The following is a 16,200-nucleotide window of genomic DNA, read 5'->3' as shown; positions in this document are numbered from 1 at the left end:
AAATGTTCTTTCCATTCCTTCAGTTTTTGATCTTTTTTTTGGGGGGTGGGAGTCCGGTTGTGGGGCCTGAATTCTGGGATTGGGCCCTGTCCCTCAGCTCTTCAGCTCAAGGCTAGCACTCTACCACTTGAGCCACAGTGCCACTTCTGGCTTTTTTCTTTCTGCTTATGTGGTGCTGAGGAATCGAACCCAGGGCCTCATGCATGCAAGGCAAGTGCTCTACCACTGAGCCACCTTCCCATCCCCTGGTCTTTGGATCTTCATATGACCCAGAAGTTAAGTATTCCAGCCATGGTCCACAGAGACACAGCAAAGCTCAAGGCTTGCCTCGGACACTTGAACTCTGGTCTGAGCTGGGGTTATTCGCTTGGATGGACTATGGGGGTGATCCTCATCTCTCCCTGTGGCTGAAAAGCCACCCACCACTCTGTCCTGGGGCTCAGCCCACCCAGCTCCAGGCAGACTCGCAGACGGTGCTCTCCTGGGCCAGACGCCCCTGGTTGCAGCCAGCACTGAGCAGGGAAGTAGCGCCGGAGCATTGCCACCTGCAGGCCGTCTCTGCTGTCTGCTTCCTCCTGGGTCTGCAGGGCCACGACGAGCCCGCAGCCCTGACCCGTGCCCAGCCTGCGGCTGAAGTGGGCAGCGGTATCCAAGAGAAGAGCAGTTAGATAGGTGGCTTCCTGCGAACCCAGGTCATTCAGCAGATACTCCTCCAGGCCGTCCAGCAGTAGGAGGGAGGGCGCAGGCCCTGGGATCTCATGGGCGGAGCACAGGAGGTGCAGAAGCTCTCGGGTGGAGGGTGGGTACTGGAAGCGAATTTTCTAGAAGATGGGAAAAGGAGGAAAAGGCCAATTCAGCACAGGAAGCCAGATGCTAGGTCAGAGCACTAAATATATATATATTTTTTGGTCGGTCGTGGGTCTTGAACTCGGCCTGGGCGCTGTCCCTCAGCTCTTCAGCTCAAGGCTAGCGCTCTACCACTTGAGCCACAGTGCCACTTCCGGTTTTCTGGTGGTTTATTGGAGATAGGAGTCTCACGGTCTCTCCTGCCCGGGCTGGCTTTGAACCGCGACCCTCAGATCTCAGCCTCCTGAGTAGCTAGGATGACAGGCGTGAGCCACCAGCGCCCGGCGCACTAAATATTTTTCCCAGTCACTTTGGCTCTTTCATTGCTGTGTAATTGTTCAGGATAACTCTATTATTATTGTTGTTGTTGTTGTTATTTGGTGTGCCAGTCCTGGGCTTGAGCTCAGGGAAATGGACACTGTCCCTGAGCTGCTTTTGCTTCTAGCGCTGTACCACTTGAGCCACAGCATCACTTCCAGTGTATGTGGTGCTGAAGAATCGAACCCACAGCTTCATGCATGCTAGCTAGGCAAGAACTCTACCACTAGGCCACATTCTCAGCCCCACCCTCTTTTTAAAAAATTTTTAGTTTATATGGTATTGGGGAATCGAACCCAGAGCTTCAGGCATGCTAGGCAAGCACTGCACTCTACCACTAAGCCACACGCCCAGCCCTCGCCGCCCTCTTATTGGATACCACTTCAATCAATCTCAACTAGGTCCCGCCTTCCACTCATTCCGACTCCACCCCTATTATGGCTGCTCCAGGTCACCCACCAACTATCTCTAGCTATTGGCTTGCGTACTTGTCACTCAATCCTTCACCGCCCCATCATAGGCTAGCATAGCACAGGCCCCGCCTCCCCCGTTACCTGGAGCCGCAAAGGGTCGAGAGCGGTTCTCGTACCCACGGGCAGGCTTTGAAGAGGACGCCTGGTCAAGAAGAGCACGGGGCCTCGGCCTTCTCCGGCTACCTCCAGGGCCGTTGCAAATAGCAGGGCTGTTTTCCCAGAGCCTGAAGCACCAAGCAGCAGCAGAGGCGGCCCTGCCTCCGCCGCGCTCTCCTCCCTGTTCCCAGCCGCGCTGCACCGGGCTAGCACTCGCCTCAACGTCTCCGCCATTCGCGACGTAACTTCTGTCCAATCAAAGGCGCAGCCCTAGCTTTAATCCCGCCCTGTAAGAGGCCTCATTGGTTACGGTGCGTCTAGCTTGTCTATTGGTACACAGAGCTGTCCATCAGAGCTCGCTCTTGCTAGCTCCTCCCCCCTTGAACGAGCGAATCGTCTAGCCTGAGCGTGAAGTAATGGGGGTGTTGGTGGGGAGGGAAAACCTTCCTCTGAGGGGATCTCTGGGAGCGAGGTGGAGGGGAAGCAGCTTGAATACTATTATTGTGGATGAGCCAGATAATCAGACAATTGTAAAGGTTGAGAGTTATACGGAGTCTGGTCAGCTAGCCTTAAGTTTGCCCACCTGTAACCGGGCACCGAGGCTCAAGCCTGTAATCCCAACTACTCAGGAGGCTGAGATCTGAGGATCCAGGTTCAAATGCAGCCCAGAGAAGAAAGTTTATGAGACTCTTCCACCTACCCCCAAAAAGCAAGACATGGAGTGGTGGCTCAGATTGGTAGCGTGTCATCCTTGAGCTGGGGGGGGGAAAAAGCCAAGCAAGAGCTCGAAGCCCTGAGTTCAAGTCCCAGTACTGCACATACAGAGAGAGAGAGAGAGAATTCAGCAGCTGTCTGTGACAAGAAGGCTTTTTACTTTCTCACTGGCTGAGGAGACTCTTCATTCTTGCTAGTGCTGAGACAAGAGACCAAAATCCAGAGAAAGGGGGCAGGGGAAAGAGGGGGAGACATATAATAAGGCACCTTGTGTACTTATCCGTTTGGGCTCAGAGCAATGCTTGCTTAGCACATGGTAGGTGGGCACGTCCATTCTCTCCCAAACTCAATGAATGAGCGGAAGGTGGGGATGGAGAGGCTGGGGGACAGGGACAAACAAGTTGAATGATCCTGGTGTCTGGCTGCAACCCCTCACCCAGACTCCTTGCTCCGGGCTGCCACTCACTTTAGTTGCCCGGGCAACCTGGTCTCCTGGTAACTTCAAAGTGGTGCTGTTGCCTGGCAACCCAGGGGGCAGGGCAGAACTGTGATTTCCTGGGCTTTTTCTCTCTCTCTGGGGCCAGAAAACAGCTCCCAACATCCCCCAGTACACCCACTCACACAGCTGGGCACCCCTACACCCTTCTGTACACACACACACACACACACACACACACACACACACACACGGCATCGCTGTATGGATTCCATTTCCAGACTCCCATCACCCATGTGCTCACAGCTCGCTCTCCCCTACCTGACACATAAAGCAGCTCACACTCTGCTTGTCCTACATTCCCACCCTACATGCTTCCTTGTACAAACCCACATTGCCGAGTCCTCCTTCCCATCCTCCCTGCCCCTCCCTCCCTCCCATCCTCCCTGTGTCCCTCCCTCCCTCCTCTTTCTTTCTTTTTTTCTTTCTTTCTTTCTCCCTCTCTCCCTCTCTTTCTTTCTCTTTCTTTCTTCTTTCTCTCCCTCCCTCCCTCCCTCCCTTCCTTCCTTCCTTCTTTTCTTTTGGGGGTACTAGGAGTTGAACATGGGGCCTCCTCATGCTAGGCCATACTACATCACTTGAGCTAAACCCTCAGCCCTAAATTATTTCTATTTTGGCATTCTTTTGTTTATTTGCAGTATTTGGCATTTGAATTCAGGACCTCGTACTTGTTAAGCAGTCATTTTACTACTTTGATACATGTTCCCAGTCCTTCTTTCCTTCCTCCTTCCCTCCCTTTCTTTGTTCCTTCCTTCCTTCCTTCCTCCCTTCCTTTTTTTTGGGGGGGGGGGTTGGTCATGGGGCTTGAGCTGAAGGACCTAGTGCTGTCCTTGAGCTTCTTTTGCTCAAGGCTAGCACTCTACCACTTGAACCACAGTGCCACTTCTGGCTTTTTCTGTGTATGTGGTGCTGAGGAATCAAACCCAAGGCTTCAAGAATGCTAAGCAAGCACTCTACCATGAAGCCATATTTCCAGCCCTCTTTCCCTTTGTTCCTTCCTTCCTTCTTTCCTTCCTTCCTTCCTTTTTCTCTTTCTATCTTTTTCCTTTCTTCCTTTCTTCCCTTTTTTTTTTTTGTCAGTCGTGGGGCTTGAACGCTGGGCCTGAGCTCTATCCCTCAGCTCTTCAGCTCAAGGCGAGCACTCTGCCACTTGAGCCACAGTGCCATTTCCAGTTTTCTAGTGGTTTATTGGAGATAAGAGTCTCAAGGACTTTCCTGCCCAGGCTGGCTTAGAACCGTGGATCCTCAGATCTCAGCCTCCTGAGTAGCTAGGATTACAGGCGTGAGTCACCAGCACCCAGTCTTTCTTTCCTTTTTGTACGGGGGCTTGAACTCAGAACCTGAACACTATTCCTTAGTTGTTGTTTTTTTATTCGGGTCCGGTCGTGGAGCCTGAACTCTGGGCCTGGGCGCTGTCCCTCAGCTCTTCAGCTCAAGGCTAGCACTCTACCACTTGAGCCACAGCACCACTTCTGGCTTTTTTCTTTTTGCTTATGTGGTACTGAGGAATTGAACCCAGGGCCTCAGGCATGCAAGGCAAGCGCTCTACCACTGAGCCACCTTCCCAGCCCTCCTTAGTTTTTTTGAGGGGAGGCCGTGGGGCTTGAACTCTGGGCCTGGGCTCTGTCCCTCAGCTCTTCAGCTCAAGGCGAGCGCTCTACCACTTGAGCCACAGCACCACTTCCGGTATTCTGGTGGTTCATTGGAGATAAGAGTCTCCCCGGGCACTGGTGGCTCACGCCTGTAATCCTAGCTACTCAGGAGGCTGAGATCTGAGGATCGCGGTTCAAAGCCAGTCCGGGCAGGAGAGACTGTGAGACTCCTATCTCCAATAAACCACCAGAAAACCGGAAGTGGCGCTGTAGCTCAAGTGGTAGAGCGCTCGCCTTGAGCTGAAGAGCTGAGGGACAGCGCCCAGGCCCAGAGTTCAAGCCCCACGACCGACAAAAAAAAAAAAAGAGTCTCACAGACTTTCCAGGCGGGCTGGCTTTGAACCATGATCTTCAGATCTCAGCCTCCTGAGTAGCTAGGATACAGAGGTGAGCCACGGGCACCGGGCTATCACTTAGGTTCCCCCCCTTCAAATCTAGTGCTCCAACACTTGACCCACACCTCCACTTCAGGATGTTTTTATCTTTTTTCTGGTTCATTGAAGTTAAGTATTTCACAGATTATCTTGCCCTGGCTTTGAATCTTGATCCTCAGATTACAGCCTCCTGAATAGCTAGGATTGCAGGTGTGAGCCATTGATGCCTGGCAAGCCCAACAAATATTAAGTATCACTGTGTATCAGGGTTGTTCTCGACACTGAAGACCTAACAGTGAATACTGAACAAACAATAAAGTCTATTTTCTCTTTTGTTTTTTCTTTTTTTTTTGGGGGGGGGTGGAGTTGAGACAGGATTAGTTCCATAGCCCAATCTGGCTGTGAATTCGTAAAAATATATTAAATTAGCCAAGCGCCAATGGCTCACACCTGTCATCCGAGCTACGCAGGAGGCTCCTCCCTCTCTCCCTCCCTCTATTTCTCTCCCCCTCTCTTCCTCTCGTGGGTCTTGAACTCTGGTCCTGGGCACTGTCCCTCAGATCTTCAGCTCAAGGTGAGTGCTCTACCACTTGAGCCACAGCGCCACTTCCGGTTTTCTGATGGTTTATTGGAGATAAGAGTCTCACGGACTTTCCTGCCCAGGCTGGCTTTGAACCGTGATCCTCAGATCTAAGCCTCCTGAGTAGCTAGGATGTCAGGCGAGAGCCACCAGCACCCGGCCTAGTGTGTTCCCTACCTAGGATTATTCATCTCAGACTGAGAATGGAGGGGTTTTAGCAGGCCCCGCCCCAGTGGAACCAGCCCTCGGTTCCCCCTTCCTCTCCTTGTCAGCCGGTCAGTACCACGGACAGCGCCAGCCACGGTGTGCGCAGGCGCTGTCCTCAGTGCTGAGGCTGTGTCTTCCTGGGCCCGCAGAAGGAAGAGACAAGTTTAGGATGAACCATGAATCTCAAGTATGTGAATTCTGGAAACGGCCTTGGCCAACTAATGAAAAACTCCATGATCTGTTCGTCCTCGTGGTGTGTGTGTGTGTGTGTGTGTGTGTGTGTGTGTTTGCCAGTACTGGGTCTTAACTTTTCTACTCAACGCTGGTGCTCTACCACTTGATCCACAGCTCCATTTCCAACTTCATTGTTGGTTAATTGGCGATGAGTAACAGGGACTTTCCTGCGTGAGCTGGCTTTGAACTATGATCCTCAGATCTCAGCCTTCTGAGTAGCTAGGCTTACAGGTGTGAGCCACCATTAGTGGGCTCTGTCATTTTTCTTCAGCCAATAGGCAGTCCCTTCATCCCTCCCTCATTTTCTGTATCTCCCCCATTCACTTCAGCCACACAGACCTCCTTCCTAGAGCCGTGTTCCTACCACAGGACCTTTCCATGTGCTGTTCCCTTTGCCTGGAATAAATGGCTTTCTTTTCTACTCCTCCAAGGTGTCCATTCCTCTTGTCATTTCCTCAAGTGGCACTTCTACAATCTTCCTGTCTAAACTGTAAATCCTGTCTCTGTCTCTCAGTTCTCAAGCTTGAATTTTCTCCCAATCACATATCAATGTGAAGCACACACACAGATCCAAACCCTACCAAGGAACAGAGCATGTTCCCAGCATTTGGGAGCCTCCCAGAGTGACTCAAGTTATTCTTTCTGCTCTCATCCAGCTTGGAGGCTCCATCTTTGCTCTCCAGACTCCTAAACGGGTTGTGTCTAGTGGCTCATGTCTGTAATCCTAACTCCTCAGGATGCTAAGCTCTGAGGATCCTGGTTTGAAGCCAGCCTGAGCAGGAAGGTCTATGACACTCTTATCCCTAATTACCCACCAAAAAATCTGGAAGTGGAGCTGTGGCTGAAGTGGTAGGGCTCCAGCCTTGAGTGGTAAAGCTCCAGTTCAGACCGCAGTACCAGCATGAAAGAAAAAAAAAGGGCTGGGAATGTGGCTTAGTGGTAGAGTGTTTGCCTAGCATGCATGAAACCCCAGGTTCGATTCCTCAGTTCTACATAAATAGAAAAAGCCAGAAGTGGTGCTGTGGCTCAAGTGGTAGAGTGCCAGCCTTAAGCAAAAGAAGCTCAGAGACAGTGCTCAGGCCCTGAGTTCAGCCCTGGGACTAGCAAAAGAGAAAAAAAAAGACAAAGAAAGGAAAGCAAGCAAGTAAGTGCAGAGAGATTAACTTTCTAGAGGCCACACAATCAAAAAATTGTCAGGATTTTTGTCAGCTGTGGGGCTTGAACTCTGGGCCTGGGCACTGTCCCTCAGCTCTTCAGCTCAAGTCTAGCGCTCTACCACTTGAGCCACAGCACCACTTCCAGATTTTTATGTGGTGCTGATGAATTGAACTCAGGGCCTCATGCATGCCAGACAAGCACTCTACCACTGAGCCACCTTCTAGCCCAGAATTTTTTTTTTCTTGAGAGGGAAAGTGAGTGCCAGGGTAGGGCTGTAGCCAACCCTCAGTCCTCTGGTTTTATTTTTCAGATAAGGTCTTTAATTTTTCCCAAGGCAGCCTTGCATCTCTATTCTCCTACCTCCACCTTCTGAGTAGCTGGGACTACAAGCCTGCATAATCATGCCTGGCTCTGAGCTAGGTGTGTTTTCTTTTTCTTTTTTTTTGGGTCCGGTTGTGGAGCCTGAACTCTGGGCCTGGGCGCTGTCCCTCAGCTCTTCAGCTCAAGGCTAGCGCTCTACCACTTGAGCCAAAGCGCCACTTCCGGCTTTTTTTGTTTTGCTTATGTGGTGCTGAGGAATGGAACCCAGGGCCTCTGGCATGCAAGGCAAGCGCTCTACCACTGAGCCAACTTCCCAGCCCGGTGTGTTTTCTTGAGTGCTGATTCCTGGGGCTTGAACTCTGGACCTGGGTGTAATTCCTGAGCTTCTGTGCTTGAGGCTGGCGCTCTATCACTTGAGCCACAGCTCCACTTCTGGCTTTTTTAGGAGTTATCTGGAGATAAGAGTCTCACCGGCTTTATTATCCAGGCTGGCTTTGAACCATGATAGTCATATTTCAGCCTCCCAAGTATCTAGGATGATAAGTGTGAGCCCAGCTAGACCAGCCTTTGGCCCTGTGTGACTGGCCCCATGGTCCCACAATGCGTCTCCATGTCTGTCCTCAGATCCACTGTCGCAGTACACCCACCCAGCTTCACACCCGTGTACACCCAGAATTTCAGTCCTCTTCAGCCCACCACCCGGGGGAGGCAGGCAAGTGGCCAAACTTCTGTTACAAACAGATTTTTATTAAATACGAGGAGCCGGGTCTTTATTAAAGATGAGGAGGAGGCAGGAAAAGAGGGCCGGTGTCTCCTCTGCCCACTGCCTTGGGGTGCTCAGGGTAAGGGAGCCCTTCTGTTCCACCCATGACCCCTCCCCCCCAGATGGCATTTCTTCATGAGGCTGGGGCTTGGGTGAGCACAGTGTGAACACAGAGGCAGGCTCCAAGAAAAAAAAAAAAGTCATTTCCCACAGCCCTAATAAATAACAGAAGGATTTCGGGGTGCCCTGGGTATAGGCCAAGGGAGACACAGATCTCAGCTCCCCAAAGCCTCTGAACTGGGGCAAGCTCCGCTTTTAGGGAGGGGGTGGTGAGATGGGGTACAATGCGGGAGGGGCTGAGAAGGGAAAGGGGTACCCTAAGGCCCTGCCATGGGGGAGCCTGCCCCCAGCCCTCCACTGGACTCGGTGAATGTGAGGAGAGGGGACCTGGTGACAAAGAGTGGACCCCACTCCCCAATCTCCCTCCTGTCCTTTGCACGTGCTTAGACAAGGGCGGTCCCCCATTGACTGGCATCATACCCACCCACTCCGGAAATTCTGAAGGCCAACGGCTCCTATTGGCTCACTCGTTGGCTGGGCTTGGCCGCTTGCCTGGGAGCACGCTCCCATTGGCTGGAGTAAGCTCAACTGGCTTAGAATTTTGAGACCCCAGAGCTCTCATTGGCTGAGCCGTGGGAGCTCTCATTGGCTGAGCCGTGGGAGCTCTCATTGGCTGAGCCGTGGGCCAATGGGGAAATCAAGCTTTCAGCCTTTCGGAGGCCAATACTTGGGGCAAGGGTCTATCCTGGAGCTCTGGCTTCCTGGATATCCCAAGGGGTAAGAGAGATAGGCAGCCTCCCCCAAATGTCCTTCCAGCCATCCTCTGGATGCCTGAACCAGGCTGGGGCTTTTCTTTTTTGGGGGGAAGGAGGAGGTGGAGGGGCCTTTGGCACTCACATGGCACACGCACACACACGCGTGACAGGGGAGGAAAATGGGGACACCAGGTAGACGTGGGTGGGTGGGTGTAGGTCTCACAGCAGGTGGTCGCGGCTGGCAAAAAGGTAAGGGCTGAAGTTGTCCCGGTGGAAGGGGGAGGGATAGAGTCCACTGAGGGTGTACAGGTCCCGCAACAGGGGCGTAGGCAGCAGCAGCTTCCGGCCACGCCCGCCACCCCCGCCTGGTCCTCCAGGCCCGGGGGAGGAGGGTGAGGGGCCTTGGCTGGGAGTCGGTGCTGGCAGGGGTAAGGGCAGTGGCAGGGGCGTTGGCTCAGACCTCAATCGAGGGCGGGGCACCCGGGGAGAAGAACACATGGCCGGGGCCCTGGAGGACACGCAGCTGGGGATCAGGTGGCCACGGAGGGCACAGTTCTGCGACTCTGAAGTTGAGAGTCAGAGAGCAAAGGATTAGAAATCTGGGGTGGGGGGAAGGGTTAAGGAAGGCTGCAAAGTCCCCCCCATGTTTAGCCTCCCACTTGCCCGACACTCACTGGATGGGGTGAGCCGTGCCGGTGTCGAATGCGGCCTGCAGGCCTCGGGTTCCTAAGATAAAGCAGCAGAGGGAAGAGGCTAGAGGACCCCAGAGGACCCCTCGACAGGAGGGGGGGCTCATCACACAGAGAGCAAGACAACCAGCAATGGCCTTCCAGTCTGCTTTCATTTCCTGCCTCCACCCCCCCCACCCTCTCCAGCCGGGAGCAGCCCCCAGCCCCCCTTACCTGAGCCACACTTAACTTTTCGAGGGGGCTGTCCGTGGTAGGGGCCTGGCTCAGGTCTTCCCAGGTGGAGAGCCTTCGGCCAGAGGGTGGCCGACTCTGGAAATTGTGCACAACACAGATGACCTGGAATAGAGAGAAAATATGTAAAGGCGGGATTCCACCTGTTTTCATTAGCTCTGTGTGTGTGTGTGTGTGTGTGTGTGTGTGTGTGTGTGTGTGTTTTGGAACTGAGGTTCCAACTCAGGACCTGGGTGCTGTCCCCCTCAGCTTTGTTTCACTTCAAGGTTGTGGCACTCTACCACTTGAGCCACAGCTCCACTTCTGGTGAGTTGGAGGGAAGAGTCTCATGGACTTGTCTGCTTGGGCTGGCTTCCAACTGGTGATCCTCAGATCTCTGCTTCCTGAGTTACTGGGATGACAAGCGTGAGCCACAGATGCTCAGCTCATTTTTTTTTGTTTTTTGTTTTTGTTTTGTCAGTCATGGGGCTTGAACCCTGGGCTTGAGCGCTGTCCCTGAGCTCTTCAGCTCAAGGTGAGCACTCTACCACTTGAGCCACAGCGCCACTTCCGGTTTTCTGGTGGTTTATTGGAAATAAGTTTCACAGACTTTCCTGCCCGGGCTGGTTTTGAACCGCAATCCTCAGATCTCAGCTTCCTGAGTAGCCAGGATGACAGGCGTGAGCCACGGTGGGCAGCCTCAGCTAGTTTTTGATATCATGCTATTTAGTGCATTGATCATTCCGCATGCATGTACATGTTAAGTGCTGTGGTATCCTCTTCAGTTTTGCACTCAGGGAGTGTCTTACTAATGATCCTGTCCCAGAAGTCTTGTCTTTGGCTTTGGGGGCTACCGAGGGGGGGGGGAGAGGGACAGGGTCTTCCATGCAGAGATGGGGAGAAGGCTGGGAGTCTCACCAGAAAGGTAGCGATAGATGCTCCAGTCAGGAAACCAGCCAGCACGTCAGACCAGTGGTTGCGGTACTCGGCCACACGGACCACGCCCACCAGGAAGGCTGGACACAGCAGGGCCAGGCAGAGGGAGGGCTTCACCAGGCGAGAGCCCTTCACTCGGAACACTCGGGTCACGTACATCTGTGGGAGCCACATCGATCAGGGGACACGCGGGAGACGAAGTCGCCAAACCCAAGGAAGACGTTGCCTTCTGGCTTAAGGAGCCTGGTCGGGGCACCAGGACAGGAGGGCGTGGCCCTGGGGGTCTTACAGAGATGGGAGTGTGCAAAGGGAGGGCTGCAAGCTAAGGCGGCAGCGAGGGCCCCGAGGGTCCCCAATCTACCTACAGGCTTCGGGCCTGAGCTCCAAAGAGTAGAGGTCAGAATCTCAGGTTCCTGCATTCGTTAGTTTCCCAGGAAGGAAACCCAGACTAGAGTCTAGGGAATGGAGGTGCCAGAGTCAAAGCGCCAGATCCAGGGACTCTTAAGAGGTGGCATCTTGAACCCCAGGAGGTCCCAGACAGGCTTAGGGGCTTCATCACCCCTCGAGACCAGAAAAAGTAACCAAAGCAACCAAGGGAGGGACTAGGACTAAGAGCGGGATAGTTAGAAATCAGCAAATGAGTCAAGCTTTCCAAGGGGGTGGGAGAGGCGTGGGGAGGGCTGGGGAAGGGGGTGGGGGTGGAAGCCCACCCAGCAGGGTCTGGGAACTTCCTGGGAACTCCAAGGGGCAGAGCCCCATCTCCAAAGACAGCCATCCCCAACCCAAAGGATGCACACAACAGCCTCTCCGGGGCGGGGCGTTCCCAGGACAGGAGGTGTGGCCTGAAATGGGAGGAACCAATAGATTCCGCCTGGGGGCGTGGCCTCATGGACTCGTGATAGGAGGCGTGGCCTGGGGTGGGAGGAACCAATAGGCCCCGCTTGGAGGCGTGGCCATAATACGGGGGCGTGGCCTCATGGACACAGGGAGGAAGGTGAGACTCCAGGATGGTTGACCTCCAGCGCAGGGCCCCACAGCTTGCTCCCCGAAGGGCTCACCGCCGTGTAGGTGACGGCGTAGGCGCAGAGGGCCGCATCCTTGCAGGGGAAGGCGCGGCGGGCGGCGGCCACCAGGCTGGGGCTGCCCGCGCAGGCTCCCTGGTCTGTGACGAAGCGGTCAGGCCCTGGCCGGTCAGGAGAGGGTGGTAGGCAGCCCAAGGCCGTGTAGTTGGGGCGACACACAGACAGGAAGTGCGGTGTGGGGTTCCCGGTCACCACTTGCCCCGCGTTGGCGAAGATGGTGGTGGTGAAGAGGCCGAAAGAGTAGACCCCTGATTGTGCGGGAGGAAAAAGAAGGGGGTTCAGGCTCCAGGCCCTGATGTCCCAACTGAGAGCCCTGTTACACTTCTACAATTTCAGTGGACCTCTCCCCCCCCCCCCCAGTTTCTGCCAACGTGGGATCCCCAGCCTCAATAGAGTGAGGCTTTTTTGGTGGTTAATGGGAGATGAGCCTCACAGACTTTCCTGCCTGGTCTGGCTTTGAAAGGTGATCCTCAGAGCTCAGCCTCCTGAGGTAGGAGGACAGGCAGGAGCCACCGGCCCCAGGCTCCCTTTTTTTTCCCTTGACAGTCCTGGGTCTTGAACTCAGGGCCTGGGCGCTGTCCCTGGGCTTCTTTTGCTCAAAGTTAACACTCTACCACTTGAGCCACAAGGCCACTTCTGTTTTTTTCTGTGTATGTGGTACTGAGGAATCGAACCCAGGGCTTCATGCATGCTAGGCAAGCACTCCACCACTAAGCCACATTCCCAACCCTCCCTGCTTGGCATTCTCATACCTCTTTTTAGGCCACTCCGTCCCCAGGGACCCGGGGACCACTAATTATGATTGAGACCCCATGCATGCTGCCAGAAAATTCTCAAGATTCTCGCCTGAACTTAGGTCCTGGGTGTTGTCCTTGAGTCACTTGGTGCTCAAGGTTAGCACTCTACCACTTGAACCACAGCATCACTTCCTACCAATGTCTAGATACTTCATCCACAGCCATCACTGTTGGCCTCATCCATGTCTCTGGATCTTCCATTATGTCTGGCCTGAGCCCAGATCCCCACTTCTGTCTCTATCTCTCTCTTTTATTAGTCCTGTGACTTGAACTCAGGACCTGGACACACTGTCCCTGAGCTCTTTTGTTCAAGGCCAGTGCTCTACCATTTTGAGCCACAGCTCCACTTCTGGTTTTTGAGTAGTTAATTGGGGATAAGAGTCTCACAGGGACTTTTTCCTGCCCAGGCTGGCTTCACACCACAATCCTCAAATCTCAGCCTCCTGAGTAGCTAGGATGACAGGTGCCTGAGCCACCGGCACCTGGCGCTGGCCTCTATTTCTTTCCCATATCCCCATCCCTGTCACACCAAGGCTGTATCACTCACCCAGGAAGCGGACCAGCCTTCGCAGTGGAGGGCTGAATCGACAGCAGGCCCCAGACACGATGGTGCTTTCCCCGATGCTGGGGCTGGCTGAGGGTAGCACAGGAAAGAAGGCACGCGCCAACTCTCCCAGAAGGATCTGTGGGGCAAAACCAAAATGAAGTCATCCTAGGCCTTCAAGCCCCCAGTTCTACCAGCCTCCCCCTTCCCCCAACCTGGCCTTTCTGTCCTCCCCACAGTCCTACTGAGATGACCCACGTGATCTCACCGTGAGGGTGGGCCCAGCAGTGACCAGGGCATAGATGAGGGCAGGTGGTGCTCGGCTGGCGGCCTCAGGCCCTGGGTAGGGCTTGGTGTAGGTGCTGTCATAGCAGAAAAAGCCTTGGGTGTGCACAGGGAAGGTGTCTGTGAACTCGAGGCGGTAAGCAAGTAGAACCACAATGCCCAGTAGCACTGACTGCACCCAGCCAGGGTGGGGTAAGAGGCAGAGAAAAGAGGTCAGAGATTTGAGGCCCCCTAGACAGATAGACAGACAGACAGACAGACAGACAGACAGAGAGAGAGAGAGAGAGAGACAGACAGACACACACACACACACACACACACACACACACGGCGGAGAGGGACACAGAGTGGAAAAGGCTCAAATGGGAGATGGAGGCAGAGTGCGAAGGAGTTGATTTTTTTTGTTGTTTTTGGTGGGCCCTGGGGCTTGAATTCAGGGCCTGGGCCCTGTCTCTGAGTTCTTTTCTCAAGGCTGGTGTTCTGCCACTTTGAGTCACAGCTCCACTTCCAGTTTTCTGGTGGTTTATTGAAGATAAGAATCTCCTGGACTTTTCTGCCCAGGCTGAACTTCAATCCTCAGATCTCAGCATCCTGAGCAACTGGGATTACAGATGTGAGCCACCAGCGCCCAGCTGAGTTGATTCCTTTTAACTTTTTTTTTTTGTTGTTGTTGTTGGTCATGGGGCTTGAACTCTGGACCTGGGCGCTGCCCCTCAGCTTTTCAGCTCAAGATGAGCACTTTTACCACTTGAGTCACAGCGCCACTTCTGGTTTTCTGGTGGTTTTCACGGACTTTCTTGCCTTGGCTGGCTTTGAACCATGACCCTCAGATCTCAGCATCCTGAGAAGCTAGGATGACAGGTGTGAGCCACCAGGCCAGGTGATTGCTTTTAACTTTGTAATGGCGTAGACTGTGTGTGTGTGTGTGTGTGTGTGTGTGTGTGTGTGTGTGTGTGTGTGTACTGGCATCACACTCAATTGGCTTTATTTTGCTCAAGGTCTACTACTTGAGACACATGTCCACTCGGCTTTTTGCTGTTTTCTTGGAAATAAGAGCCTCATGGACTTTTGTTCCGCCAGCTGGCTTTGAACTTGGATCCTCAGATCTCAGTTTCCTAAGTAGCTAGGAACACAGGCGTGAGCCAACACACCTGGTTGCTTTTGATGCTTTGCTGGATGGTTTTTGATACAAGGTCTTCATATGTAGCCTAGGCTAGTTTTGAACTTCCTCCGGCCTCATTTTCTCCAGTATTGGGATTAGCAGGCATGCGCCACCCTGCCCAGTTAACCATACCCATTTCATGGATGAGGAAACAGAGGCTGGGGCCTAGAGACCCTCATTTGGATAGATGGGGAACAGTGGAATTGAGAGGAATAGTGCTGAACCCGTTTATGACCATTTTGTTATTTTTGTTTCAGGAGGAGGGGAAAGTGATGGGGGTTTGGGTGGTGACGGGGTGGGCAACCAGGGAGGAGGAGAAGCAGGCAGGACTGGGAACCATGATATAGGAAAAGGGCAACAAAGGTGGGAGACTGAAGTTGGACAGAGACAGAGAAAAAGGGAACCCTCCCCCCTCTCCCCTCCCCCCTCCTCCCTCCCCCTCCCCCCTCCCTGGGTCTGTTTCTGGTTCTCACCTCCACAAAGACGAAGCAGGGGATGATGGAGAAACTCCTTTTCAGGTGAGGTCTCCCTCCCGCCATGGTGAAGGCTGGGCCTACAGAGTAGGGCAGACCCTTGACCCCCTGTGCCCCATTCTTGAGCAAGGATAAAGCCAAGGAGCTATGGCCCCGCCCACTGAGCCTTCTGGCCACACCTCCACAACCCAGTTGGTCCTGGGGCTGGAACTCTGGGCCTGGGCACTGTCCCTCAGCTCTTCAGCTCAAGGCCAGTGCTCTACCACTTAGGCCACAGCACCACTTCTGGTTTTCCAGTGGTTTATTGGAGATGAGAGTCTCACAGACTTTCCTGCACAGGATGGCTTTGAACCATGATCCTCAGATCTCAGCCTCCTGAGTAGCTAGGATGACAGGTGTGAGCCACGGGCGCCTGGCTAAGAATTCTATTTTCTGTCTGTTGGGGACCCCAGGCTCTCTGCCCCCCCATGCCTGTCAGATCCCTTTCCTGAGCCCCTCCCCCAGCACCCCCATGGGAGCCCCTCTTCTGTCCTCGTGGTGCATTGGTGTGGGCTGATAGCCAGATCCTCCTTCTCTCCCAGCTGCTCCTGTCCTCCTCCTCCTCCTCCCAGCCCAGCTGCCTCCCTCAGTCCCCCCTCCCATCTAACCTCAGTCCCAGCATTTTGGGGGCCAATGGAAGCGGCTCAAACCCACTGTCCCACCTGGTCTCACCTGTGAAGGCGCCCTATGGCCTCCTCCAGGACACCCCCTCGATCAGAGACTCACAGCTGCTCCTACTGGGCAGCAGAGCGAGGGTGATCACCCCCATTGCGCAGATGTGGAAAATGAGGCCCAGGCAGGCAAAGGTCGACACTGTGGGTCCAATACTCCATCCACAAGGCCTGCTCTATAGGGTGACATGTGAGGAGAGGGTCACCCAAATAACCCCACACCAGCACCCTCACAGCACATAAAGAAGCCACAGCCTCCACCCCA

General features: G+C 54.0%; 2 protein-coding genes across 2 annotated transcripts in view; both read right to left on the bottom strand.

Moving 5' to 3' along the window:
* Positions 1-231: 231 nt before the first annotated feature.
* On the bottom strand, positions 232-1,967 carry Swsap1 (SWIM-type zinc finger 7 associated protein 1). The gene is made up of 2 exons (XM_013034011.1): positions 1,719-1,967; positions 232-821 (listed from the first exon to the last, which is right to left on the bottom strand). Exons 1-2 carry the CDS (start codon positions 1,965-1,967, stop codon positions 360-362), a joined length of 711 nt encoding a protein of 236 aa, XP_012889465.1. The 3' UTR covers positions 232-359.
* Positions 1,968-8,958: 6,991 nt separating this feature from the next.
* Positions 8,959-16,200, bottom strand: part of LOC105999090 (lipid phosphate phosphatase-related protein type 2) — an 8,311-nt gene continuing 1,069 nt past the window's right edge. The window contains exons 2-10 of the mRNA XM_013033990.1: positions 15,937-16,111; positions 15,226-15,305; positions 13,574-13,762; positions 13,309-13,444; positions 11,941-12,212; positions 10,865-11,041; positions 9,950-10,072; positions 9,722-9,773; positions 8,959-9,610 (exon numbers count right to left, since the gene is read on the bottom strand). Of these exons, the coding sequence (XP_012889444.1) occupies positions 9,267-9,610; positions 9,722-9,773; positions 9,950-10,072; positions 10,865-11,041; positions 11,941-12,212; positions 13,309-13,444; positions 13,574-13,762; positions 15,226-15,291 (1,359 nt within the window). The 5' untranslated portion in view covers positions 15,292-15,305; positions 15,937-16,111 and the 3' untranslated portion in view covers positions 8,959-9,266. The remainder of the gene's footprint in view (positions 9,611-9,721; positions 9,774-9,949; positions 10,073-10,864; positions 11,042-11,940; positions 12,213-13,308; positions 13,445-13,573; positions 13,763-15,225; positions 15,306-15,936; positions 16,112-16,200) is intronic.

Source organism: Dipodomys ordii, unplaced genomic scaffold, assembly GCF_000151885.1.
Source record: "Dipodomys ordii isolate 6190 unplaced genomic scaffold, Dord_2.0 Scaffold180, whole genome shotgun sequence".
Lineage (NCBI taxonomy): Eukaryota > Metazoa > Chordata > Mammalia > Rodentia > Heteromyidae > Dipodomys > Dipodomys ordii.
Note: the sequence above shows the minus strand (reverse complement) of the source record. Positions and strands in the feature narration are given on the sequence as shown.

What these genes read in the sequence shown, in the direction of transcription:
- Swsap1 (XM_013034011.1), bottom strand. Translation starts at nt 1,967, where the DNA reads ATGGCGGAGACGTTGAGGCGAGTGCTAGCCCGGTGCAGCGCGGCTGGG. An exon ending in TCGACCCTTTGCGGCTCCAG is followed by an intron (nt 822 to 1,718) that starts GTAACGGGGGAG and finishes CCCATCTTCTAG; the next exon opens with AAAATTCGCTTCCAGTACCC.